Genomic DNA, 25,736 nt, shown 5'->3' on the forward strand with positions numbered 1-25,736 from the left:
CTCCCATCTTCCCACCTCCCTTGTAACACAACATAGACAGCGAGCGACAAAGAAGCTAATCCTCAGCCCCCACCCAATCCAAAACCGCACACAACACCTCAACAACAACCACCGCCCCCCTCGCCGCCATAGCCATGACACTCTCCACAAGCAACACAGCCATCCACACGGCAGCAAACCCCGCCTCGCCTATACTGCTCAGGCCGCGGAGTACACGAGCCAGAGCGACTGCGACGGCTACCGCGGCGAGGGCGTTGTCACGTCTTAGGCGGGCTCTGCGGAGTCTGGGGCTGGTCGTGGTTTCGACGGTGGTGGTGATGGGGCCGGATCGTAAGCCTGTGGCTAGGTCTGTGATTGTGCGGGGGGTGGTTGTGCTGCCGCGGTGGTGATGGTTGGGGTTAAGAGCACGACTGTCCCATGACCGTCCCGACCTAGTCACGCGATACCCACCCAGTCGAAACCCAAACCCACCACCATACCCAATCTCGTTACTCTCCCAGTTCTCTCCATCATCTTCCTCTCCCTCATCCTCCCTATCTTCAATATCCATCCCCTCCTCCCCATCCCCCACGAGTCAATGCCCCCCCTCCCCCTCTCCCACCGTCACCATCCCCGGCCCAGGCATACCCATCCCATGTTCACCCGCCGCCGCTGAACCAGTGACAGAACCAGGCATCAAAACCCTCTTATTCCTCCTCATCAACGAATACAAGCTCTTCTCCAACTTCTCCGTCTCCCGTCTCGACACCGCCAGCGCCTGCTCCGCATCCTCCAGCGACATCAACGGCACATTACCAAACGGGCCCGGCGAAGTAAAGTTCAACGCCGCGGTCCCCCCCGGTCCTCCCGGTCCGGTGGCCAGGCCTGCTACGTGGGTGGTCGCAGCTACGGTTGGTGTGCCGGTGCCGGGCGCGGGAGGGGGTAAGATACCTGAGGCTGAAGGGGACGGCGATGGGGTGGTTGACTGCTGGTAATGTCCGGGATGTGTGTGGTGGCCGTGGTGGTGGTGGTGATGGTGATGGTGGTGGTGGTGTTGGTGCTGGCGAGAGGATGATGAAGCGGCCGCGGCGGCTGCAGCAGCAGCCGGACCAAAGACTTCCTCGACAGTCGGTAAATGCCCGCCAACGGCACCAGTGACATCAACGTCCAAGTACGGCCCCGGCCCGCCGACATGATCAAACTCCTCTACAAACGCGCTCACAGGACCGGGGTAACTCAACTCCGGGGGCGCAGGACCGGCATCGATGAAATCGTCATGCGAAAGCGGAGGCAGATGACACGTCGGCGAGTCGGCGCCGCTACCCCCAAAACCGGCCATGCCGCTCATACCCGCAATACCCCCGTACAGCCACGGCGCGACAGAGCTGAGATTCGCAGCTGCCGATCCCCGCGGGTCGGTGGTCCAGGTGGACATGGCCTTGGGCAGGCTCATATCACGCGAGTTGAGGTTCAGCCGCGGCAGCACGTACTGGTTGATGTAGTAGATGGCCTCCTCCCGTTGGATCTTATTCACCGGGTCGGAGGGGTAGGCGCCAGGAGCTGGTGGGAAGTAGCTGGGGGGGCCGTTAGGTACGGCGCGGCCTTTGATGAGGCTGAAGCCGCCGCCGGCATCGTGGCGCGCGGAGACAAACGCGGCCGGGCTGGCGGTTTCTTCGGCGACTAGCTGTTGCAGTTCGAGGAAGCGATTTTCTTCCTCTTCGCGCAGGTTGCGGATGCAGTCGCCGTTGGGGGTCAGTAGGAAGCGCGTGCCGTCGATGGTCTTGCGGACGGGCTCGCCTGCCAATAGCGCGGCCTGGTCGTCTTCGGTTACGATCGACTTGGTTGGGATCATGGAGCTCTTGGCCATCTGCTCGCGGAACGCGGCAGTCGGGGCGTCGTTGCGCAGCCAGTCCAGTTGCACGGCTACCGACTGGAAGAACGAGATTTGCGCCAGGCTCTCGGGGAGGAGTTCGGCTGCTTGGAGCTCGTGCAGCACCGACGCCGGCGTGGGCAGCGTGCGGGGGATCGATGCGTCGAAACCCTTGTCGAGCTTCTCGTGGCCTTTGCCTTTGCCCTTGGCGTCGTACCGGCCATTGTGCAGTGGAAGCTCGTCCGTCAAGGTGGTTGTCTCGTTGGCCGTTGACCGGTACGCCGAGGACTCCTCCTTGACCTCCGGGGTCTCCTTACTCGGCTTGCCCTCTTTGTTCTCTTTGCTCTCCTTGGTTTCCTTAACCTCCTTGGCCTCCTTGACCTCCTTAACCTCCTTACTCTCCACCTCCTTCCCCTTAGCCGGACTAGCAGCGACGGCACGCGGTGTCTCAGGACGATTCTCCACAGCCGCAGCCGTAGCCGCAGCCGCAGCGGTCTTCCCAGCGGGTTTCGCCTTGCTCTCCGCCTTCTCCTTCTTCTGCTTCTTCTTCCGCCCCACGATCGGCCCAATCTCCACCGGGGCCTCCGCCTTGACCGGCTGTACCGCGATGCTAGCCGACTCCTTCTTCATTGCCTCCTTGCGTTGTTTGCGCTGTTGGCTCTTGGTAGTCGTTCGCACGGGAGCCGATCCAATCTTGGACGACGCCAGCGGCGGCGGCGAGTTAGTACGCGACGCCGAGATGGACGCCGACATGAGCGATGCCGTGTCGGAAATGAGCTCGCTGGCGGGCGTCTCAGGGCGCATGGCCACTGATCGCACCGCAGCTGCCGACAGCACGGGCGTGGCTGGTGTTTCGTGTCGCGGGGTCGAAACCACACGGAGCGTCTTGGGAGCCGCCCGGGCGAGTGGCGAAGAGACAGATACTGGGGTCGCAGCAGGTAGAGCGGGGAACGCCGAGTCGCGGTCCGTTGTGGTCGACTGTGGCTCGGAATTCTTGACGGGAGACTGAGACGCTTTGGTAGCGGCCGCAATGTTGAGAATACCTGGGACCGGGCGTTTCTCCGTCTTTTTCTCGGCGGTCTTTTCGAGCGATTTCACCGGTGACTTCGCAGGGGACTGCTCAGCAACCTTTGTCGGCGCCGGCTTCGGCGTCTCGCTCCGTTCGGGGGCCGGAGTTGGAACTGTGGTCGGCACAGGGGTCGCTGTTGATGATGATGCTGTCGTTGCAGCCACCGACTGTTCCTTTTCCTTCCCCTTATCTTTCGCTTTCCCCTTGCCCTTATCGAAAACCTTTTCAGCAGCCTTCTTCCCAACCGTAGCCTTGGCCTGCCCAACAGGCGTAGGCGTAGCTGGCCGAGCCTTGGGCGAGTTAAGCGCCGGGAAATCTTCATCCTGCAACACCTTGGCCTTGGCCTTTCCAATCTCCTTAGCCAGCCCCGTTTCCACAGCCAGGGCCTTGACCGCCTTCTTCGACGATTCAGGCAGCAACACGCCGCCAACCTTCTTCGCCAGCGGGCTGGACACGGCCACTGGTGTTTTGGCAGGTACCTTAGGAAGCGCAACAGGCGGTGTCTGGTGTCCCCCAGCTGTGATAGTCGTAGGAAGAGACGAATGTGAAATCGCGGGCGACGGACGGCTGCTGGGAGTAGAAAACCCAGGAGGCACCGATGGTGTGCCAGACCGGCCTGTTGACAACGACGTCGACTCGAATGCGCCCGGGGGGTACCGGATGTTGGTATCGATCGGTTCGTCGGCCACCAGCGCTTCGATGCTGGATCTTACCTCTTCGAGCGAGGGCAGTTCGTCATCTACAAAGAAACAACCCGGATTAGCCTCTTGTACAGATACAGGCATATTGCACGTGTGTACGCGACGAAGCTGTTCGAGTAAAAGCAAGCACCAAGCAAAAGACCAGCAACACATCTCATCCCCGGTAAAACGAGGGAGCAACACGACCCGCCAGCGCCACTATGTACACGAAGGAGGGGCTTGGTTGGGGTTACGTCGGGGCTCCCGTCATCGTCTTCCCGGAAGATGTGCAACGCGCAACGCGCAACGCGCAGAGAAGAGGCCCTCTAGGGTGTAATGATGCATGATGCTCTATTATGACCACCGATGCCACCTCAGTTCAGCCGTTCGTTCAGCCCCGACGATGCAGAACCTGGGGCCCAGTTAACGTACATGGGGAAAACTCGAAGGAAGACGATGAGAGAGCTTGCCTGACGTGACCAAGTCGACAACCCCGGGGGATGTAGAGGCAGCGGTTTGGGCTGGGGGAAGCAACACACCCGAGCTGGAGTGACCGAGACCGAGTCTCGAGTATGCAACCTCCCCCGACCAAATAAATGCCCAGTTCCTGCTGACCCTAACTCTCCCTCTCCTCGTCCCCAACAGTGGAATGATGGAAATGCAAACGACGCCAACGCAAGGAGGCCGTCCCTCTCAAGCCAGACCTTGTGCAATGCTCCTCAACCCGCCTCAAACAAATGTTGTGCCTTGAATGAACCATCTCCCTTGCTCGTGGCCGCTGACGCCGTGGTGATATATAGCTTGACAAAATCAAACATAAAAGGGAGGAAACAAGATTAAAAAGAAAGAAAAAAAAAGCAAGAAAGGAAAGGAAAGGAAGATAGAAGAAAAGAAAAAAGCGCAAAGTAAGTCGTGTTGCCCCCTCCCTTAGGAAAACAAATCATGCGTAAAAACAACATCGCAAATGCGGCATTCGCTAAGGATGCCATGATCTCCAGATCTCAGGATCCGAGGTTACCAGGCCCGATAGCCTTGGTTGTACATGATGCTCGGGTTGTTGCTGTACCCACCTTGCGACTGGCCCCCGAACAGCCCCTGTCCGAGCCCGGCATTGCTCTGTTGCTGCTGCTGCTGCAAGTGCTGCTGCTGCTGCTGCTGCTGCTGAGACTGCATCCTCGCCTGCAGGATACTCGGGTCCGCAAGATCAACTAGGCCACTCCCCCCAGAGGAGGAAGTGTTAGCGTGTCTGTGCTTCTTCCCCTTCTTCTTCTGCTTTGAACCCAAGTCTTGGAAGGCTCCCGGTTGAGAACCGTAGAGCGATGCCAGGTGGCTCGAGGCAGGAGCTGGGACGGTGGAAGAGGTGGAAGGTGGGTACTGGTGCGGGTGCGTATGCTGGTGCTGGTGCTGGGGCGGCTGGGAAAAGGAAGAGGAAAACATGTACTCACGCTTGGCGGCGTCGTGCGCCTGCTGCTGGCTGCCAGCCCCCCCGCTCCGGAAGAGCCGCAGCATCTCGTTGCTGTCCTTGGACGCGCCGCCTCCAAATGCGCCTGATCCAAACCCGTGCTGCCCAAATACGCCCGGTGGCGTGCCCGTCGACTTAAGCCCGGGCGGTGGGCCCGGCATCGATCCCGCGTAGTACTGCCCGCTGGGCTGGCTGTGGAACGACGTCGGCATCATCGACGATTGCTGCGCCATGATCCGTGGGTTCGCGGCTAGCTTGACCGACGTAGCCGATGCTGCCTCCCGTCCTTCGTTGGCGAAGCTGAAACGAGAGCCCTGTCGGTTGTGGCCCCCCTGACCTCCTTGACCCTGGAACAAGTTGCCCTGGCTGGACAAGTGGTCGCCGAAGTTGCTCGGTTGTCGCATAAAGGCGGGCTGCTGCGGTGTCACGGTGCGGCTGGCACCCAATGAGTTGATGCCCGAGGTCGTCTGTCCAAAGGCAGAGCCGGGTTGGCCGAAGAGCCCATCGGTGCTGCCTCGTTGGATGGGCGGCTGGGCGCCTCGGCGAGAGTCGAAGCTGGGACCATCGCGGCCGTGGTCTCGGTCCTCGGGCTCGCCACCCAAGGCAAGGCTGCCGCTGCTCTCAGGTTCGCCTTCCGATGGCTCCCGAACACTGGCCGACTGCGGGTCTTCTTCGCTGCTGTTATCCTCGGATACCCGAAGTGCGCGACGACGCATGCCCCCACGAACGTCGAAGAGCGGGGGATACAGAGTGTTGAATTCTTCATTTGGCAAGTCACCCCCAGGCTTCGGCCATGCGAGCGAGCAGCCTTCGAGTGATTTAAGAAGCGACCTGAGGGCATCCTGCGGGAGACGCCGGACCTTTTCCGTCGCCGGGACCGAAGGCTTGCTGGCGGGTACAGGCGGGGTAGCGCGGGCGGCGGGCGAGGGGCCAGCTGATTCCGCGGGCGCGTCCTCGACTGCGGATTCGGCGGTCACCGGCAGCGAATTCGTGATGGCTGGGCTGGGTGCTGCAGCGCTGGTGGCATGGCTCCCTCGGCGGCTGCGGACTTGCGGGTTGCGGGCCCAGTTGGCGGAAGCTGGGAGAGCCGGGGCGTCACCGTTACTTGAACCATCTTGGCTAGAGCTCCTGGCCATAGGTTGGGCGATGGCCGGGGACGGCGATGGGTGAGCCTGCTGCCTTGAAGCGGAGCGCGAGGGACCGGAGTTTTGTTGGATAGGACGCTGCGAGTTAATGCTGTTCATCGAGGACAGGTCCTGCCGGCTGTAGCTGTCTTCCTCGTCGCCCAGCTCATGCAAAAACATGCACTGCCGATTGGTACACTGCTCATGACGCAACCAGGCCGAGCAATACTTTGTAGTTCCCAGCTGAGCCCTCAGCACCCTATCCCCGTTCTGAGACCCGTTAACCGCTTGGATGCACCGAGTAGCGTCTTCCTTCCTCTCGAACGTCACGTATACACCAAGGGATTGATTTTGCCCGTCGGTCCCCTTGCGGCTGCTGATCGATATCTTGAGAATGTTGCCGTATTGGCCGAAAAACTCGGGCTTCCGTAGAGTCTTGAGCAACTCGTCTTCGCGTACTGTCGGCGTCAACCCGGTCACGTAAACCAGGTTTTTCTGAACGACCCGAACTCCGACAAGGTTCTTGCGGTTCTCTTTTTCGGCTTCGCGCTTTTGTACCTCTTTTTGGCGTTGCTCGGCGGCGCGTTTTTTCTGGTTCTTTTGAATATTCGCGCGGAATTCAGCAACTCTGTTGCACAGTCAGCAAGCAGGTGGCGGCAAAATACGAAGGAAGGAATGGAACAAGAAAAAAACCACATACTCTTCCTGTGTGACAACTTTCCACTGTATGGTTTTTTCATCGTATGGGCGCCGACATGCTGGACAGAGCCCATTCATGTTCGTCCGGATATTGTTGAAGCAAAACTGGCATATCTGCAAGCCGGGGTTAGTACCACCATCGGGTCCCAAGCTGTGGCAGAAAGTCGAAGCCCATACCTGATACCCACATGGACACGGTCGGAAGTTGCGGTCTGAAAGATCGAACTCTTCGATGCAGAGAGGGCTGGGACGATTCAAATTAGCATATTGAGGCGGGGCAGAAGTGTGCTTTAAACCATCCACAGGGTACAAAATGGGGAAGGAAGCTCATACCAGCAGTCCTCCTCCTCGTCGAAGTATGTGTCTTGTGGCGCCATGGCTGCGGTAATTTGCTCGGCGGACGACGGCGAGGTCGCGCGGGGGAAGAGAGTCGATTCAAGTCGAGGAAGAAGTACTCGGAAGAGCAGGGATGATGGGTCGCGGCCCTGGACAATGACGGTATTATGGGTGGTGATGGAAGAAGTACGTAACCGGAGAGAAGGAAAAATAAAATTAACGATCCCTTTGCTGAACGCCTTTGGAAATGTACAAGGAGGAAATAGGCAACCTCCGCAACACTTTTTCTTTTCGTTGCTGGAATGGGCGGAGGGGAGCGGTTTGCGAGTTGAAGGAAGAATGGAGGCAAAAGCAGAGCCTTCCAGCAAAGAGTTCGAAGAACGAGCTAGGCGGTTTTCGGTCTAGCCCCATACCGCACGTGTCGTGCGGCCTCTGGTTGGACGAGAAACGCGAGAGAGCTCTTGGCCACAAGGAAAGAACCCCCGAATCTCCAGGGGACCTTGGAAATCCCCAGATTATTAAACCACAAAGCACGGCAACAGGATGGGGATTGCTAGGAAGCATACGCAATATATGCCGGAGTTAAGATATTTACTCCTGGAGATATGCGCCAGCCTATAAAACCCCGCCTCACAAAATGGTATTTTTCTAGAAAACTAGACCCTGTGCAGACCTCGACCTTAAAGTATCACGTGATATTCCCGTGAGTGGGGCCGCACTTCGAGGGACCAAGCTCCCGAGCTCGACGTCAATCCGAAATCCAACCCGCCCACCACGCCTTCGATCGAGGCCCCCGGCTGATTCCCGAGCAATTGGCCACCCACCAACCCACCACGATCATGGCCAGCAAGGTGTGCAGAAACCGGGCTCTGGCCTCCGCCCTGCGGGCCACCAACCCGACGGTCAGAGCCCGCAGCGAGACCGCGGTGCGGTGTTTCGCGACCACAGCCCGCGCCCAGGTCAACCTCCCGAAGGATGTCCACAACCCCCGCCAGGCGCCCCGTCCAAAGCCCGCCACCACCACCCTTCAGGTGCCCCTCGTTAACCCGGCCGACAAGTATGAGTCCAAGGCCGACAACCTGCACAAGTACGGCTCGTGGCTCATGGGCTGTCTCCCCAAGTACATCCAGCAATTCTCTGTCTGGAAGGACGAATTGACGATTTACATCTCCCCGGCGGGCGTCGTCCCGGTGTTTACATTTTTGAGGGGTATGAGGATATGGAGAAGAAGCAGTGTCGGGGGTGCTAGTTCACGCTAACGCATCAGCCAGACAACACCGCGGCCGAGTTCACCCAACTGACCAGCGTTACGGCCGTTGATTTCCCCACTCGCGATCAGCGATTCGAGATTGTCTACAACCTGTTGAGCGTCAGGCACAACTCCCGCATCCGCGTCAAGACGTACGCCGACGAGACGACGCCGGTGCCCAGCGCCACGGCTGTGTACGACGGCGCCAACTGGTACGAAAGAGAGGTGTACGACATGTTCGGCGTCTTCTTTGCGAACCACCCCGATCTGCGCCGTATCATGACGGACTACGGCTTTGAGGGCCACCCGCTGCGCAAGGACTTCCCGCTCACGGGGTACACGGAGATTCGGTGGGACGAGGAGAAGAAGCGGATTGTGACGGAGCCGCTGGAGTTGACGCAAGCGTTCCGCAACTTTGAGGGCGGTTCGAGCGCATGGGAACAGATTGGGCCAGGTGTGAACAAGACACCGGAAACGTTCAAGCTACCGACGCCGAAACCAGAGGAGAAGAAGGAGGAGCCGAAGAAATAAATACCGGGGCTGTACATATTCTGCCATGCAAATTCTGCAATTCTTTGGTGCAGTGACCAGGAGACTTGGTTTAGACCCAGGGGAGACGAGATCCTCGTGTATATTGGGTTGAGAAGAACCCAACCTTGATCCAGCCTACGGCGTAGCTTTTTGAACAACCTTTGGGCCGTCAATGTCCCCTGCCTAGTCCACGGACGCCGTCTCCCTTCTCTACCCCCACCAGCCTGAATGCGTTCAACACAGACAGTGAAGGAAGCCGTAAGTACTCATAGATCTGAGCAGCTTACGACATGGCCTAGCGTTAGTTCTGCTCCTTATAACCCGAATAACGCCGTCTCCAGGCCCTGGCTACATATGCATATCTTACCATCCTTATGATCTCCCGTCATGACATACCACTAAATCCCAGTCCCATTCTCCCAAGGCACATCTCACGAGCCATACTTCTTCACGCCGCGATTATGTCCCGTCATCCGCGATCCAGTCTCATTGTGCCATCCCTCGGAAGTAAGTCCCAGTTCACTCGATAAACCCTGATGTTCTCGACTTTCTTCCGGCAAGGCAGCCCAGTGGCTTAGGGTGGGGTTTTAGGCTCTTGATATCAGGGATAACAGACTTACCGTAGCCACAGGAGGTGCGTAAGCCCGAGTCTCCCCTATGTATGGCACCTCATGAATTGTTGTTTTGTTCACTTCCACTAAATCATCTTTTATTTTAAAATTGTTTCCCAATCTTGATTTCTCGAATTTCCTTACTGTTCGTCCCAGGGATACGAATGTAACAAAATAATAAAAGGAAGCATAAAGAGAAAACATGTTACAACATACACCTTTGTTGAGGATGAAATTTATAGCGATGAAGTTCCTCCTATTCCGTAGAGCCACGAGCGCCCGTAACTCCAATACACCTAAACCATCAGCCGCTGTCATGACGCGTCCTTTGACTGAGTAGGTAGAATATGACATTGCACTTAGAATTTCGCCTAATGACTGTCCTTGGAGAGATTCCAGCTAAAACAGATCGCTCCGCTCAACCACCAGATGCCAAAGTGCCCTCATCCACCATCGCATAAAACCACATGAGATAGGTATATACAAGACCCAATCTATTTACAACCAACACGCCGCCAAAGCAGAAAAAACGTTACCCTTGGACCACCGCTCACAGCTTGCCTCTATACCCCTTCGGTGCCAGGTTAACATTGTACTCCAACTCCAGCGTCGCCTTGGAATCCCCGCTCAATGGCTTGAAATCCACCACCAAATCATCCTTGACCGCAAACACAGTATCACTCTTGATCCACGGATCATCACTCGGATACAACTGCGTCGTGCATCCCTGGAAATGCGGGTGCGTAACCATAATATGAATATGCGCTGGGCGCATCGGGTGACGATCCATCATCGTTAGCAACTGGAACGACGGCCCGTCCCTCGGCAGCGAGTACGCCGTCGGGTGCAGGCAATACAGCACATAGCGGCCCTGAGCGTCGGCGCGGAACTTGCCCCGCAGATTGTTGGGGGTCTGGTTGTCCGGGTCCTGGAAATCGTATTTGCCGTTGGCAGAGGCTTGCCAGATGTCGAAGACGGCGCCGGGGATGGGTTTGCCGCTGGTGATGTCGCGGATCACGCCGTGCATTTTGACTACGCGTCCGTTCTTGGGCACGCCGTCTTGGTAGATGATGTCGCCGAGTTGGCGGAAGGGGGCGTCGGGGGACCAGAAGGGGCCTAGGATGGAGGAGGAGGTTGGGTCCATGCCGGACTCGGAGATGATTTTGTGGGCGATTTCGTCGACGAGGCTGGGCAGTGTTAGATATGGACGAAGAAGGTATGTATGAACAGCCGTTGTCAGCCGGCTGAGGGAGAGAAATGTGCTTACGATTCAAGCCCGAGAACGTCGCAGATCCGGTGCGTTTCGTTACGCGTCTTGTTGCTCTTGACGTAGATTTCGCCCAGGGAGTTGACATATTTAACCCCCGCCATCCACTCGTCGATGGTGAGCTCGGTCTCGCGGGCAAAGTCGTGAATGTGGCGGATGAGGGCACCCAGCACCTCGCGGTTACGAGGGCTGGTCTTGGGCCCCATGCCCTCAACCACCTGGTTGGTGAAGTTGGGGTCGAACCGATGAGAAGGCTTGTCCGGGGCCATCGTGATAGATGATATGTAGTATGATATGTCGTGGTTTAGGAAAAGAAGTTAATGTTGTATATCAGGCGGCAGTCCACGGGTTGTAGATGTCGGCTTGCTGTGGCTTTTTGGGTATCACAGGTAAGATATAAAGAAGCAGAAAAAACACACAGAGGCGAGAGGTAAGAAGCGAGTGAGGTGTTTCATCCTATATAGAGCCGTGAACAGCACGCCTCTCCCTTCCCTCCACTGAGATCTCGGCTGGTTGTGCATTTCGGCGAGATGATAGGCTCGGAGTAACCATGTGGCATCATTTCCCCCGCTGTGAACAATCGGGGCGCGGTCACGGCAGCTTTCCCCTTCCCCAGGTCAACACGGCGGGAGTGGGGTTGGAGAAGATGGCGAACCGGGACAAATTTAGCCCTGCGACGCATCTCTTCCAGGGGCCCTGGACCCCAGAGAGTCAAGGATCGCCCGACCCCAGAGCAGCCACACTTGAGCCACCTAGACGCTGTCACTGTTGCTTGATGGCAGCGGTTTGCCTCTTGCAGAAAGTCTAGAAATGTTGTGTCTCATGAGTTGTCGGGATACCAGGGAATTCCTAGGCGGCTCTTCCGCAATTGTTTCGCCGCATCCCAGTTCATTCTACGTATACCTCCCTTACCTATGCGATCATTGGATCTTCGCGTTATTCTTTGAGGCGACGGCTGCGGAATCCACCGTCCTGCAATCGTCAAAAACCTGCGTCGGTTTCCTCGTCGCGCCGCGATGCTCCGGTGATAACGGTCGGCTCTGTCCATCGCTGAGGAAGAGCCTTTACCCGTTCGATCCGGCTGTAGCGCTAGCAGGGGGCCTGGATGGTTGGTGCAAGATGGCGAAAGACCTCCTGCGGCTAGGCGGTGCGGAACGCGGATGCTGGGGGGCGGGAACAAGGTTCTGGAGAAGGCTGTTTCTCGGATGCGAACAAGTGGCATGCGGGCACCAATGCCGAAGATGAGAAACGAGACATTGTGTGTTGTGTGGAGCGCAGAAACGAAGTTGCTGCTACCCACTAGAAGAAATCCCGACAAACATTGATCTCCCGGGGGCGGCTACCGAAACCCCACTAAACATTAAATCCCCGCCTACCCGGCGGCCGAGCAGTGCGACGAGAGCAGTGAAGCACAGCAGTGGCGCGCCAAGAGGAAAAGGTTCAAGAGAAAATCTGGGCTGGGGCAACAATGACACGGGGAAAAAAGATGCCCATGGTATCGGGTACTAGATTCAATGTCATTTTCTAGAGCTGCATCCATTTTCCATCACACGAGTCGCCTCGCCCATCGCGGTTGCCTCGTTCCTAGGCAAAGCTCAAGCGCTCCTTCCTCACAGCCCTTCAAAAGCTTTTGCAACTCGGCACATTTCCGGCACCGGAGTCCGACGTCATTGGCGGCCATGCCCCTCCATCATTTAATGATAGGCACCTGGACCCCGCCAGGGGCCATCTTCACGGTGCAGTTCGACGATGAGAACCTCACGCTCGAGCTCGTAAAGCGCACCGAAATTCCCCACGACGAGCCGATATCATGGATGACCTTCGACGTACGTCCTGCGATGCCAATTGGCGCCCATTGGGGCAGCACTGCCCCGAATAACAGCAGTTGACTTACGACAGACGGGGATGGATACAGCACGCGAGGAAGAACCTCTACGGTGCGGCCATGAAGAAGTGGTCCAGCTTTGCCGTCAAGAGCCCGACTGAGATTGTCCACGAAGCATCTCACCCCATTGGTGGTGATCGTACGTTTTTTTTTTTTTTGCCGAATCTGTAGACTCCAAACCTAAACCAGACTGACAAGATGTGTCTCAGCTCTCGCTAACAACGCCGACACCAACACCCGAGCTATCTTCCTCCTCGCCGCGCAGAAGCCCCCGTACGCGGTCTACGCCAACCCCTTCTACAAACACGCCGGCTTCGGCAACATCTTCTCTGTCTCCACCACCGGCAAACTCGAAACCAACATCCAAAACTACCCCTACCAGCCCAACACCGGCATCCACGGCATGGTTTTCGACCCGTCCGAGACATACCTCTACTCGGCCGACCTAACCGCCAACAAGCTCTGGACGCACCGAAAGCACCCCACAACTGGCGAGGTCGAGCTCGTCGGCAGCGTCGACGCCCCCGGCGATGGCGACCACCCGCGCTGGGTCGCGATGCACCCCACGGGACAGTACCTGTACGCGCTGATGGAAGCTGGCAATCGCATCTGCGAGTATGTCATCGACCCCGCCACCCACTTGCCGGTCTATACCCACCACAGCTTCCCGCTTATCCCACCGGGGATCCCCACGCGAGACAAGGCCACGGGTAAGGGCCTGTACCGCGCGGATGTAGTTACGCTCACGGCAAGCGGGCGGTACATGTTTGCCTCGTCGCGCGCCAATAAATTTGAGCTGCAGGGCTATGTAGCGGCGTTTAAGTTGCGGGATTGTGGGAGTATCGAGCGGCAGATTCTGCTGCAGCCGACACCGACTAGCGGGGGTCATAGTAATGCTGTGTCGCCGTGTCCTTGGAGTGAGGAATGGTTGGCGATTACGGACGACCAGGAGGGGTGGCTGGAGATGTATCGGTGGCAGGACGAGTTTTTGCACCGTGTTGCGCGGGTGAGGATTCCGGAGCCGGGGTTTGGTATGAATGCTATTTGGTATGACTGAGGGGTTTAGGTTGTTGCTTTCATGACATTACGAGATGGATGTGGGTTCCCAGAATCTGGAAGAAACCGAGTCCAATGTCAGTGTCTTACAACTATAAGATCTGCCATAGGTCACATCAGAACATATCTTATGAAGTTGAAGTGCGAATAATACGGCAATACTCATCCCAAAGACTTCAAGATTTCACGGCAAACTAGGCCTTTTCCTCACGAATTGTAAAGCCCCCCTTGTTTCTCAAACCAAGAAATAAAATAATACTACAGTTTGAGAAGATTCAGGGTCAATTTTAAAGTTGATTCTCGGTCTTTTGGGGGTTAGGGTTTTGTTGTGTCTGTTCCATATGCAAAGCGGAGACAACTTGAAGTTACCATAGCACCAATAAACGGAAACTTGAATCCTGGCTTGGGTCGCTCCGGCAGTTGACCTTGCTGAAAAGTCACTTTACTTGATATCCTCCCGTCGGGAAGTTTCATGTAAATCCTTGAAGATCAGCCATATGTATTCTATTATTTTCGAGAATGTAAATTGATCAGTGATAGGACTGAAATTTCGTAACATAGCCTGAAATACCCGGCCAAGCAACCAATTGGGGCAAAAGGGCAAGTTGTCATGCGTTGTGGAGACACAATAATCCCTCTTTGCGAGACCGGACGTCACCGTCATCGCAGCGGGCCCTCGAGGAATACGCAGGAGCAACTGGAACTTGACAAGTGAGCGTAATAAACCTCAATACAACCTTGAATCAATTACCGTTTGGAATTTATCCCTCACATCCAAAGTTAATGTTTTCCTTTCAAGGACCTTCAGCGACTACCGAACCCAGACATCGACCTAACAGGCCCAGTTCCGGCCGACACAAGAGGCCCAACCCACGCTTATCATCATCATCCAACTTCTTATTATTCCTTCTCTCCCTCGCCGTCCTCACACTGGCAATTTTTACAGCCAATACCCCCCTCCTCCCCCGTCTCACTCTCATCCTCAACCATCTCACCACCACCACTACACGAACTCTCACCACAACCAACCCCACCACCCCCACTATCAAAATGTCTACCACCGCCCCTTACGCCCGCGAGCTCGAAATCGCTCAACTAGCCGTCCAACGCGCCGCCATCCTCACCAAGCGAGTTTTCCACGAAAAAGCCAAAGGCACCGTCTCCAAAGACGACGCCTCGCCCGTAACCATCGGCGATTTCGGCGCCCAAGCCCTCATCATCTCCGCTTTGCGCGCTAACTTCCCCCACGACGCCATCGTCGCCGAGGAAGAGGCTGCCCAGCTGCGCTCCGACGAGAAGCTCCGCTCCTTAATCTGGGGGCTGGTCAAGGAGACCAAGCTGGGGGATGCGCACGCCGAGGAGGAATTGTTGGGGGGCGGGGTGAAGGATGAGGCGGATTTGTTGGAGGTGTTGGATTTGGGACGGAGTGAAGGGGGGCGTGTGGGACGTGTGTGGACGCTGGATCCGATTGATGGGACGAAGGGCTTTTTGAGGGGTGGGCAGTACGCGCTGGCGCTGGCGTTGTTGGAGGATGGGGATGTTAAGGTTGGGGTGTTGGGGTGCCCGAATTTGCCGGTGGATGATGAGGCGCCGTTGGCGGCGGATATTGGGGCTAACCAGACGGATGATGAGGGACGTGGGGTGATTTTTTCGTCGGTTATTGGGCAAGGGGCTACGAGCCGGCCGCTAGGCACGGCGGGGTTGGCGGAGAGCAAGCCGATTCAGATGAAGGAGGTTAAGGAAATGGCGAGTGCTAGTTTCTGTGAGAGTGTTGAGTCGGGACATTCGAACCAGTCTGAGGCCGCGCAGATCGCGCAGAAGCTGGGTATCACCAAGCCGAGCGTGCGCATGGACTCGCAGGCCAAGTATGGTTCTATTGCTCGTGGGGCTGGGGATATCTACCTGCGTCTGCCGACGTCTAAGACCTACCAGGAGAAGATCTGGGACCATGCGGCCGGCGACCTGATTGTGCGCGAGGCTGGTGGTCAAGTTACGGATACTAAGGGCCGCCGGCTCGACTTTGGCGTCGGCCGGACATTGGCCGAGAACAGTGGTGTGATTGCTGCACCCGCGGCCGTCCATGGTCAGGTTCTAGAGGTTGTCCAGGAGGTTCTGGGCCTAAAATAGGTGTTGCTTTTGACATCTTGGTCTCGTTCATGATTTCTTTTTATTTGTTCGACGGCCATATATTGTACATACATATTCATATGGATGGCAAGAGGGCACATTTGCAGCCATCTGCCATCTGTACCAAACAAAAGTTGTTCTTGGCCGCGGAGAACAACACTGCTAAACCTACAAACCCAACCGCTGATCCAATCGTGACAACTCGGCCGATTAGCCCCTTATTTGATCTTCTTCTGCTTCAGCTTGATCGTCTCGTCATTGACAAAGATACCCTTGCCCTTATACGGCTCCGGCACACGCCAGCGGCGGATATGCGCCGCGAACTGCATAATCTGCTCCTTGTCGATGCCCTCGAGCAGCACACGGGTCGGCTGCGGCGCGCTGGCCGTCATGCCCTTGGGCAGGCCCATATCGACCGGGTGCGAGAACCCCAGCTTGAGGCAGACAAACTGCTGGCCGGGGTACTCCTCTAGCTTTGGGCGCGGCTCGACCGTGGCCCTGTAACCGATACCGACTAGTCGGAGTACGGCCGTGTGGCCTTCGGATACGCCCATGATATGGTTGTTGAGGTATGACCAGGTGGTTCCTGTGGTAGGGGGGTTAGCTTGGTTGGCTGAGGGAATAACGTCGGGTTTGGGAGCAACAATGGCATACCCCACATCTCCCTCTGGTTTCTTTGCTCCCGGTCCTTCACGCTCAGCTCGACCCTGCGTCCCTCGGTGTCATGGTTAACGTTGATGTAGTCTGGGATTTCGAGCTCAAGTTGACCTAGAATTGGACGAATTAGTCTCCCGATCTAATCCCGTTTTCCTTTATCCCGCCAATCTCTCCCATATCTTCAACAAGACGCTCATCAACTCACCCAATGGCCCCTTCACCGTGATCGTCCGCTTATACGTCTTGAGGTACGAGGTCACATCCTTTTTCATGAACAGATCGCCAATTGCCACCTCCACGCCTGGAGGTACCGAAAGCGGCGTCCGCCCCAATTTCGACCGCCGGGAAGTTGTCGCCGAGAAGTTGCGCCGGGCCGCCGCCGGCGTTTGCGACCGGAATGCGGGGACCAGGAAACCCGGTAATGTGACGGTCGAGGGGGACGAGGAGGCGGTGGTGGAGGGTGCTACGGCTCGTTGCAGGGCCTGGCGCCCTGCCCTTTGGGCGAGCATCGTCGGTGTTGTCGGCGCGGGGCGAGGGCCGGGGTCGGCGGGGTGGTGGGCTCGGGTCTGCGACAGCGACGAGGTGTGGTGGAATGCGATGCTCTCAAAAAAGATCGAGAGTGCCAAGGCTACAAGGGTTGTGGGTCTGGTATTGATTAGTCATCCATCAGGGGTCGAGGCAACTCAACACCAAGATTCAACTCTCACAAGTCACAGGTAGATGGTTTCACAAATTTCGTTGTTGACACCGTAACTGATGTTCATGATATCCAGATAAATTAAGTAGGTGGTTCTTCTTTGACTGAGTCGTCACGCCCTTTGTGCAAGACGCGACTCATAGTGCTACTCGACCAAAGAGCTTCTTGTGGCACGCAAGTCTTAACTTCGTTCTTCTCCGCGTACCTCCGCCCCGGATCTTAACACCTTCAACATACTCCCGAAGGGTTGCTAACGAAATTCCCCATCGCAAAACTCCAACAATGGGGGGGCATGGGTGCTTTGGTTATGATCCTCGCCCGGTTCCCAGCCTGTTTTAAAGCTGGCGGCCTGAGTTACAACACAGTTCCCGGTTCACCACCCGATATGCTTGTGACGGGCCAACTTTAAGCCAAATTCAACTTCCGACACAAGAATCGAGAAATCGAAGCCGCCTCGTCACAAATCGCACACTCGCCCCGGGTTGCGCCTTCCCTTTCTGTCGCAACTATGCCCTCCAAGCCAGCTCAAGATTGTTCCACAACCACTCCACCACCCCAATATTTCTTCTTCTTCCAAACTCCCACACAATCTTCTCCCTTTCATAAGAACTGCTCCCCTATCCACGTACCGATCAACTACTACCAACAGGCATACTACTCAGCAATATCGTTACAACTCGCTAGGAGGCGATCGACCCTAAACGGTCAAGATGCAGGCTTCAATCCTTCTCCTTGCTCTCTGGGCGCCGGTTATCACCGGTTTATCATGGAGGAACGATAAAAGGCCTGGCCTCGGTAAGTTGTACCCGACTGAATCCATTTAGCTGCTGCTGACCTACGCAGTCAAGGCGGACTCGGGAAAATCCTCTGAGATTGTCCAAAACTCACGACTCCCCGATATCTACGCCGTTGCGCTCAGTGAGCTTCAAGAGCTTGAGTCTGAGCCGCTCTGTCATCGCGTTGCCGCTAGGTTGCTGGTCAACAACTGCCAATTGGTGGACGGCAAGGATGAGGCCACCATCTTGACGGATAGCGGGCGCAAAGTCCGCGATTTTGTCGACTCGTACGCTGCCAGCCTCGCGATTTGTGATCTCGAGCGCGGGGGCTTCACTATCCCCAAGGAATGCGCCAAGCTTCGAGAACCCTCGCTCGCCCAGATTGCCATGCGAGACGACCCTCAACTCCACGTAAGCCCTGCTGAGATTGGGCTGTGTCTTTCGGCCCTGGCTGCATCGGATGCTGCTTGGAGCACTTGGGTCAGCTATCGTCATAAGGCGCTGCGATTTTGCGAGGCGGCACGAGTGGATAATGAGAAGGGTGAGACTTTACATTTCATGGCCTTACACTTTGTTGTGCATACAATGCTGATTTTCTCTAGCTCAAAACATCCTCCTGTATCAACGGTTGACGAAAGTGATTGCTAAGCTTACCGACGGGGTCGAGGCCGACCTGGAGAAGCGCATGCAAGACCTCGATGACCGTGCGAGACAGTCCGTCCAACAGCTGGAACAGCTCACGCCGCGCATTGAGCAGCTAAACGCAGGGCTGGCCCGAGTTCACAACTATCTCTCGGAGGATCTGGAACTTGCTCTGAAGAAGACGGCCGAGTTTTCTCACGGAGGACTCGAGCATGCGGAAAATTTGCAACAGCTTCTGGCTGCTCTGATCTCCAACGTCCACGATAGCAACACTCAGCTGGCGTCTGCTCACCAACGGTCGGTGCGGCAGGCATCACAGAGAATGGACAACGAAATGGGCGCCTTGATGGCGGTTGTCTCTTCCGCCATAGTCTCGTCCACCTCTCTTCAGCAACAAATTGTAAGTATCTTTTGAGCAGCTGTTTTTCGAGTACTGTTTACTAATTGTTGTTCAGCAATTATCAGACATGCAGGCCACCACATTCGCCCAACGCCAAGATATGCTTGAAGAAGGAATGGACCGGCTCGTCACAGCGACCGAGAAGCTCTCGACCAAGTTCGATGAGCACTCTACTCTGCTCAAGCAAGCCAGTAATATTACGAACGACATTCTCGACACACTAGAGGAGACAGCCGCGACGGCGTCCTCCCTGAGCGAGTCCTTTTTCTCTCGCGTTACCACCCACAGCTGGTGGCCGTTCGTCGTATTCCCCACCGCTTCTCTGGTGATGGGGTCGTATGGTTTGCCGCCGTCGATGCTACGAAACATTGGTCTCCTTGCGTTTGGCGAGGCCGTGGGATTCACCGTTTCGTGGTATGAGCACATATCGACGCAACTTTTCGGAATGGTGGGAGAGGTTGCGACGAATGCAACCGTATCTGCGCTCTGATATGGCGATGGCTTCTTGCGTTGTTTGCTGCTTCAAATCATTATCATGGTCCGAGATATCATTAGGAGCGCGGCGTCCGGAGTCTTCAAGGGTTAGAGAGGAAGACGGTTGCTTTGCGTTAGTTTGCCGCTTCGGTCATCATTATAAGCATGGTGCTGGAGACATCATTATGGAGTTTGGGGTCTGCATGGTTCATGGAGAAAGGTGCTCAAGGAGTTGAGACAATCAGATTTGGGGGCATAGAACAACAGGAATGGGAATCTCGGGGGTACATCAGCTTCATCTAGACGGTGAGCGTTCACACCATAGCATCAGTTTCTTCGTAGTTTCGAACAATGACATTTGATGCACATCCAACAGTTCATATCCAAACTTAAAAAAATGAAAATAACATGATCAATACCACGTGCTAGGTATGCTCTGTTACAATCGCATGCTTCATAGTGATGATGCGATGGGTATCCTAGGAATAAACCAAAATCTGTTTCCTCATCCCGGCCGTCAGTCGTAACCCTCTGCTTCCGTCATAACCCGTGTTATTTGCCGCTTTTCCCATTTCTTGTCTTTCCGTCTCGTCTGGCGTTTATTATCTTTCCTTCCCCCCTCTCATTTCTTATCCGCCACTTATCCATTTCCTCATTACCTACCCCCCCCTCCGTTCTCTCGTTACTGAATCGCCCTTCCGCTCTCTCACGGTTTACTCTCATTCTCACCCTCCCGTTCCCGTTCCCGTTCCCTATCCCTCCTCTTCCCCCTCAACTCCTTCCCAAGCCGGGCAATCAGCCTCTCCAGAATCCACTCCGCTTCCTCTTGTGAACCCATTAGGGGACTACGGGCGCCGACCCAGCTCCAGGGGGATTGGTCGTTTGTTTCTTTGGTGTTTATTTTGTCAGATTCGGGGTTGGGTTGTGTGGTTTTGGGTTCGGCTTGTTGTTTTGCGGGGGGTTGGGCCTGGGATGGGGTGGTTGGTGGTGCTGTTGGGTTGGTGGTGGTTTCAGACGGTTTGCTGTTACTTCTGTTACTGCTGCCGCTGCTGTTGTTGCTGGTGCTACTGCTGTGGTTATTGGAGGGTTGGGCGACGTTGCCAGTTTGGTCTAGGTCTTGCTCCCACTCTGTATTTACGGTACCATCCTCAGGTATATCCACTCCCCTTTCCCCCTTCGTCTCCTTCGTCCCCTGCTTCCCCTTCACTCCGTGCTTTCCCTTATGCGAATGCCTATGCGCATGCGGAGCAACACGCCGATGTCTCCCCGCATCCGCCTCATCCTCGCCAATCAACCTTAGGTACCACGCCCATTCGTGGAAACTGTACTTGCGCGGCGGCTGGTGCTTGAGGTGTTGCGTGACACGGCGGATCTCGTCGATTAGGGTGATGTGATAATCGTGCGGGGAGTCGGGCAGGGCGAGAGGGAGTTGGTCGCGCTCGCGGGGGATGGAGTTGGTGTGTTTTAGAGAGAGGCCGTGGGGGTGGTTGTTGTTTTGTCTGGGGCCTGGGGAGGAGGTTGTTTTGGCGAGGTGGGGGAAATTGGCTCGCGAGCGCAGATTGTCTCGATCTTCTCCTGCCTTTTCCTCTTCGGCTGCGTTGGTTTCCGCCCGGGCTTCGTGACCTTCTTCGAACTCTGTACGCCTCGCTCGCTTTAGCTTTCCCGCGGCCGTTTCGGCGCTCTCCGACTCTATGTCCGCTTCAGCCTGGTGCATAGTCTCTTGGGCCTCTTCGTCGCCCTTGGCGTTCCGAACATTGTTGAAGTCGCGCTTGAGGCGCTGGGACTGCCCGAGAAACCCAGTGGGTTCGCTCTCGATGTCCTCCTTAAACAAAACACCGAACGACAGCGTCCCGAGCAGCTTCCGGAGATCCTTCTTGAACCCCTGCTCGCTGGGCAAAATAGTCACCGTGGCAATCTGGTCTGTGGCGTCCCGAATTCCCTTGACAATGGTGTCGCCCGCATTAGAGATCAGAACAGTCATGGTGGGCAAGGCCAGCAGCGCCCAAAACACCCAAAACGATTTCCCGGCGTTGGAGATCGGCGTCACATCACCATACCCTATCGTGGTCAAGCTGACAAAGGAAAAGTAGAAGCCGTCAAAGTAACTCCACTGCTGGTAGCGCTGCTCGCACAGCTGAAACACCTTTGCCCCCACGAGCCACAGGACGAGCCAGGTGCTGGTGGACACCCCCATAGCAACCCAACGGCGACGGTGAGCCGACACCTCCTGGATCTCGCGCATGATGTTGAACTCACGCTCGCGGCGTTCAAACTCGGTCAGCTCGGCAGCGGCCGAGTCGGCGGCCCGAGCGGAGGATGGCTTGGAGAGCGGGGAGTTGTCGTCGATGATGGGGACGAGGATGTCGTCTTGCCCCTTGCGTGTCATCCGACGCAGCGTGCGCCGGCGCTTCTTTTCCATCATGCGGGCGCCGAGCCGTCGCTTGCCACGGTCGAGCACTAGGCTGCGGATGGACCCGATGACTAGACCGAGGCTGATGATCCCGATGAACGCGTAGGGCAGCAGCAGCGCCCGGCCGAGCGTCGTCTGCGCGTACAGGTCGCCAAAGCCGACGGTGAACAGCGTCACGGCGGCCCAGTACACGGCGTCGAGGTAGGACCAGCCTTCGATGGTGGAGAACACGAGCGCTCCAACTAGGAGATATACCAGGAACATGATGGTCTGCAGCATCAGTGTCCGCTGGCTCGACGTGAGCAGGAAGTCCTTGGGATATTTCCCGGTATGTGCGCCGAGGTAGGTGATGACCATGAGCGAGGCAATCACAAAGTACAGGATGGCCGAGTAGATGGCGTAGTAGAACGCCTGGGACCAGACAAACGGACCGTCTAGCTGGAGGGGGCCCGAGCCTGTGCCCGTGAGAGCGATCAGAGTGAGCGCCGAGACGTACCAGCCGACTATGGTGACGGGCTGCGCGATGGTGAAGCTGAGACGGCGCGTCATGTTGAGGAGCAGGGACATGTTGGCGACGATGGCGATGAACAGCTGGATGGCGTTGATGGCCGTCAGCCAGGTCGGGTCCATGACGTAGGGGGCCTTGGTGATATCGGTCCCAGGTGGGAATCTCTGGCGCCATGGCCGGACGAGGGCGCAGATACTGAAGGCTGAGGCGACAGGGCCGAGGGTGCCCGCGATCATAGGGAACGCCGATGAGGCGAACCACCAGCGGCTGTTTGGGAAAACCAAAGAAAAACGGTTAGAAAATGTTAGTGGTAATCGATAAATGGATTGTAACCAACCTCGGCTTCAGGTGGCTGAACTCATTTTCCGACGGCCCGGGCACATGCTCCCCGATCTCGTCGCTGTATTCATTCATGGTGTTGCAGGTCTATGAAGGTATCGATGTTTTAGGTGAGGGTCCAAGTCGCCAAGAAACTCACTCGATCGCTCTAACGACCGTGAGAGAGTCGTCGTCTTGGCTTCTCATGCTTAGACGGGTTCCAAAGAGATGGTTCGTCCCATGGTTGGAGGATAACGGCCAAGAAAGGGGATAAAAGGGGGGACAACAGGAACCAGGGAAAAGTTCAAAAGTCGGGATGAACTTTCAGGGCATCCTCGCAAACAATGGGTTTGGATGTTCTGGGGCGGGCCCTATGACGTTGACACAGCACCCCACGCGCTGAAAGGCGCTGACAGAGATCTGCCCGTGGTGCTAAAGGTGATTGGTTGGACCCACCGCAGCATGACCCGGGACTCCCTGACGCGCTAAAACTTTCTCGGTAGCCGACGACATTTCAATGTCTCATCGGGCATTTTTCATTCGATGGTCCTTTGTCAACATCATGCAACCATAACCACGTGTGGAGGAGCATCTCTACCAGAGAGGAGGATACGGCACCATGACATGAGGGTAAGAAAATACGGTGCTTACATATTTTAAACTACTTTTAGTGTGCGGCTTTTGGGGATCTCTAGGGTATGTTGCATCATGTCGCGATGGCTGCGCTTGTCCGGAGTGCGGCTCATCGTCCGACCCTGGAGATCGCCCTGCATCTCACCCTGGAGAACTCACGCCCGGTTTCTGAGCGCCAATTCATCCGTCGAGTATGTAGAAGTTCCGTGCGGGTCTGCGGGTAGTGTTCTGTTAAGGTGAGATTCACAATGGCCACGTTTTGCTCTTCTGTCCTGGCAATGCGTGACCTGACTGCGCATAGCCTTCACAACATCTCCCGCCATAGCCCAACTACCCCCCTGGTGATCTTTATACCACCCTTCTCGCCGATCGAATCGGGCTACAATGCGCCGCTACCCCGGTTTTTGGATGATCATCCAACCGCGGTCATCAACTACCGGTGGCGGCCGTCTGAGCCACGAGAGCCGGATGAAGCACAGAAGGGACTAGAGTACCACGACTTACACAAACCACCAGGGCGCCACGACCAAGGAGGCGGCCATTGGCCCGAGGATCCCTTACCCTGGCCTATCCCCCTCCACGATGTCACCATTGGATACTCATGGATCAAAAACAACCTCGGGTCCGGCACCTACACACCGAGAAAGCCCCGGCACGCCTACGTCTACGGATCCTATCTCGGGGCCAGCCTCGCTACCGGTCTCGCTTTTACCGAATCCCACTTCCCCCACCTCCTCCAGCCCATGACCATCCGCGGCCTAATCGCCCACAATGGCATTTACAACTGGAGCATGTTCTTACCCGACCACCCGATCCATGAGAAGAAACGAAAGCGGCGCAATTCTCCCGACGGTCTCGAATATGAGCCGATCGAGGAACCGGGCGTCTTTACCGATCTCAAACACCACATGCCAGCCCTCTTCAGCGAGCCTTCCAACCTCTTCGACCCCTTTGCGTCAGCCTGCTACTTCTTCCACACCGCCAACCTCTACGTGCCCGAAGATTTCACCACCCCGCTCTCGGACATTCTCGCCTCGCTTAGCCCCGAGATGAACGACGCCATTGATGCCCTCGCTAGCTCGACTTCCCTGAGTGCCTATGAAGGAGACGGATACGACCACGATGAAGCGGAAGAGCACATCGAAACAGCCGACGAACTCCTCCGCAAAGCCAGCCTCTTCGCCAAGAAACAAAAAGCCCCCCGCAAGAGCTACTTTACCTTTCCCCCCCAAAACTCTGGCGTCCGGCTACCATCAACCTTACTCCTCCATTCCGCCCCCGTCTCCCATGACGTCGACCCCACCACAGACACCAACCACGAACCACAACAACAAAATTCACCACAATCAACACCCAAGAAAAAACCACCCCCCGCAAAGCCCCTCAAACCCCGTCCCCCCCGCAACAGCTTCACAACCCAAGCCCTCGAACTCGGCGGTCTCATGATGCGTTCCATGGACATGTACGAGCCCATCCACATCAGCGGCACGGGCTTCTACCGCTCCCCGCGACCGGGCCCCCCACCCGACTGGCTTGTCAACGAAGGGGATGCCGAACACGGGGGGTTACCAACACCCATGCCTTGGGTATCTACTACTTGCAGTAGTCCTAACGGGGCGGGTGGGGTTGGACGACAAGGAATACGGATAGGTCCGGATCCGGATCTGGGACCTAGTATGGAGGAGGGCTTGGAGGAGCAGGAAAGGGAGCGGTTGAGGGAGATTGAGAGACGGGTGCAGAGTTATGAGATGAGGCCTGCGGTGGGGGTTTCGTTACCTACGTTGGGGAGGATGAAAGAGGGGGTGGATGGTGAGGTTGGAGGACATGAGTCGGAAGTGGATTTGGGGCTGGAGTTGGATGAGGAGGCGGAACAGGTTGTGGCGGAGTGGTTGAGGGAGAAGATTGAGGAGGATTTGAGGCGGGATGGGAGGGGGCGGGGGCGTTGAGGTGATGAGTGCTGGGGGTGATGTGAGAAAGTGGTTGTTGGAAAGGGGGTGAAAGAAAATGTAGGGGTGGTTGTGATGTACTGTAAGATGTTTGAAGTGAAATGGAGACGGGAGAGCGATACCCGGATGAAGAGATGTGTACTGTTGTTGTGCGCTAGGAATATATAATCTTTTCAAGCGGGACTGACATGCTTCTTGTTGTAACTATAGATAGGCAACGCTTCAAAACGCTAATCCTAACTCTGAAAACGCTGATCCTGACTGTAACAATGCTTGCCGAGATAGTTACGCTCTCCCCTTCCCCAACATCTGCTTCTATTCTCGGCACCA

The 25,736-nt window shown here is 56.3% G+C and overlaps 9 protein-coding genes across 9 annotated transcripts; 5 read left to right on the forward strand and 4 right to left on the reverse strand.

Annotated features, from left to right (window-relative positions):
- Positions 1-55: 55 nt before the first annotated feature.
- Positions 56-7,260, reverse strand: C8A04DRAFT_34138 (uncharacterized protein; the record flags this gene model as incomplete). Its single annotated transcript, XM_062782728.1, has 10 exons — positions 56-237; positions 628-864; positions 931-2,046; positions 2,167-2,694; positions 2,728-3,657; positions 4,669-4,806; positions 5,044-6,812; positions 6,885-6,997; positions 7,061-7,127; positions 7,217-7,260. 10 exons carry the CDS (start codon positions 7,258-7,260, stop codon positions 56-58), a joined length of 5,124 nt encoding a protein of 1,707 aa, XP_062640795.1.
- A 798-nt stretch (positions 7,261-8,058) lies between these two features.
- On the forward strand, positions 8,059-8,999 carry C8A04DRAFT_24677 (uncharacterized protein; the record flags this gene model as incomplete). The annotated part of the gene is made up of 2 exons (XM_062779257.1): positions 8,059-8,428; positions 8,491-8,999. The coding sequence occupies 2 exons, from the start codon at positions 8,059-8,061 to the stop codon at positions 8,997-8,999; spliced, it is 879 nt and encodes a 292-aa protein (XP_062640796.1).
- Positions 9,000-10,160: 1,161 nt separating this feature from the next.
- C8A04DRAFT_24678 (Intradiol ring-cleavage dioxygenase) lies at positions 10,161-11,146 on the reverse strand (the record flags this gene model as incomplete). The annotated part of the gene is made up of 2 exons (XM_062779258.1): positions 10,161-10,797; positions 10,878-11,146. The coding sequence occupies 2 exons, from the start codon at positions 11,144-11,146 to the stop codon at positions 10,161-10,163; spliced, it is 906 nt and encodes a 301-aa protein (XP_062640797.1).
- Positions 11,147-12,556: 1,410 nt separating this feature from the next.
- Positions 12,557-13,819, forward strand: C8A04DRAFT_24679 (uncharacterized protein; the record flags this gene model as incomplete). Its single annotated transcript, XM_062779259.1, has 3 exons — positions 12,557-12,703; positions 12,793-12,901; positions 12,972-13,819. The coding sequence occupies 3 exons, from the start codon at positions 12,557-12,559 to the stop codon at positions 13,817-13,819; spliced, it is 1,104 nt and encodes a 367-aa protein (XP_062640798.1).
- A 1,049-nt stretch (positions 13,820-14,868) lies between these two features.
- C8A04DRAFT_9151 (uncharacterized protein) lies at positions 14,869-15,945 on the forward strand (the record flags this gene model as incomplete). The annotated part of the gene is made up of 1 exon (XM_062785373.1): positions 14,869-15,945. The coding sequence occupies one exon, from the start codon at positions 14,869-14,871 to the stop codon at positions 15,943-15,945; it is 1,077 nt and encodes a 358-aa protein (XP_062640799.1).
- A 218-nt stretch (positions 15,946-16,163) lies between these two features.
- C8A04DRAFT_8981 (uncharacterized protein) lies at positions 16,164-17,111 on the reverse strand (the record flags this gene model as incomplete). Its single annotated transcript, XM_062785311.1, has 3 exons — positions 16,164-16,531; positions 16,600-16,713; positions 16,808-17,111. 3 exons carry the CDS (start codon positions 17,109-17,111, stop codon positions 16,164-16,166), a joined length of 786 nt encoding a protein of 261 aa, XP_062640800.1.
- Positions 17,112-18,009: 898 nt separating this feature from the next.
- C8A04DRAFT_9074 (nuclear fusion protein KAR5) lies at positions 18,010-19,607 on the forward strand (the record flags this gene model as incomplete). Its single annotated transcript, XM_062785344.1, has 4 exons — positions 18,010-18,094; positions 18,143-18,616; positions 18,678-19,117; positions 19,173-19,607. 4 exons carry the CDS (start codon positions 18,010-18,012, stop codon positions 19,605-19,607), a joined length of 1,434 nt encoding a protein of 477 aa, XP_062640801.1.
- Positions 19,608-20,297: 690 nt separating this feature from the next.
- On the reverse strand, positions 20,298-22,923 carry C8A04DRAFT_34145 (outward-rectifier potassium channel TOK1; the record flags this gene model as incomplete). The annotated part of the gene is made up of 3 exons (XM_062782729.1): positions 20,298-20,558; positions 20,844-22,776; positions 22,847-22,923. 3 exons carry the CDS (start codon positions 22,921-22,923, stop codon positions 20,298-20,300), a joined length of 2,271 nt encoding a protein of 756 aa, XP_062640802.1.
- Positions 22,924-23,535: 612 nt separating this feature from the next.
- C8A04DRAFT_9077 (uncharacterized protein) lies at positions 23,536-25,406 on the forward strand (the record flags this gene model as incomplete). The annotated part of the gene is made up of 3 exons (XM_062785345.1): positions 23,536-23,696; positions 23,762-25,085; positions 25,155-25,406. 3 exons carry the CDS (start codon positions 23,536-23,538, stop codon positions 25,404-25,406), a joined length of 1,737 nt encoding a protein of 578 aa, XP_062640803.1.
- Positions 25,407-25,736: the final 330 nt, after the last annotated feature.

The sequence above is a fragment of the Dichotomopilus funicola genome (assembly GCF_033296635.1).
Source record: "Dichotomopilus funicola strain CBS 141.50 unplaced genomic scaffold C8A04scaffold_3, whole genome shotgun sequence".
Lineage (NCBI taxonomy): Eukaryota > Fungi > Ascomycota > Sordariomycetes > Sordariales > Chaetomiaceae > Dichotomopilus > Dichotomopilus funicola.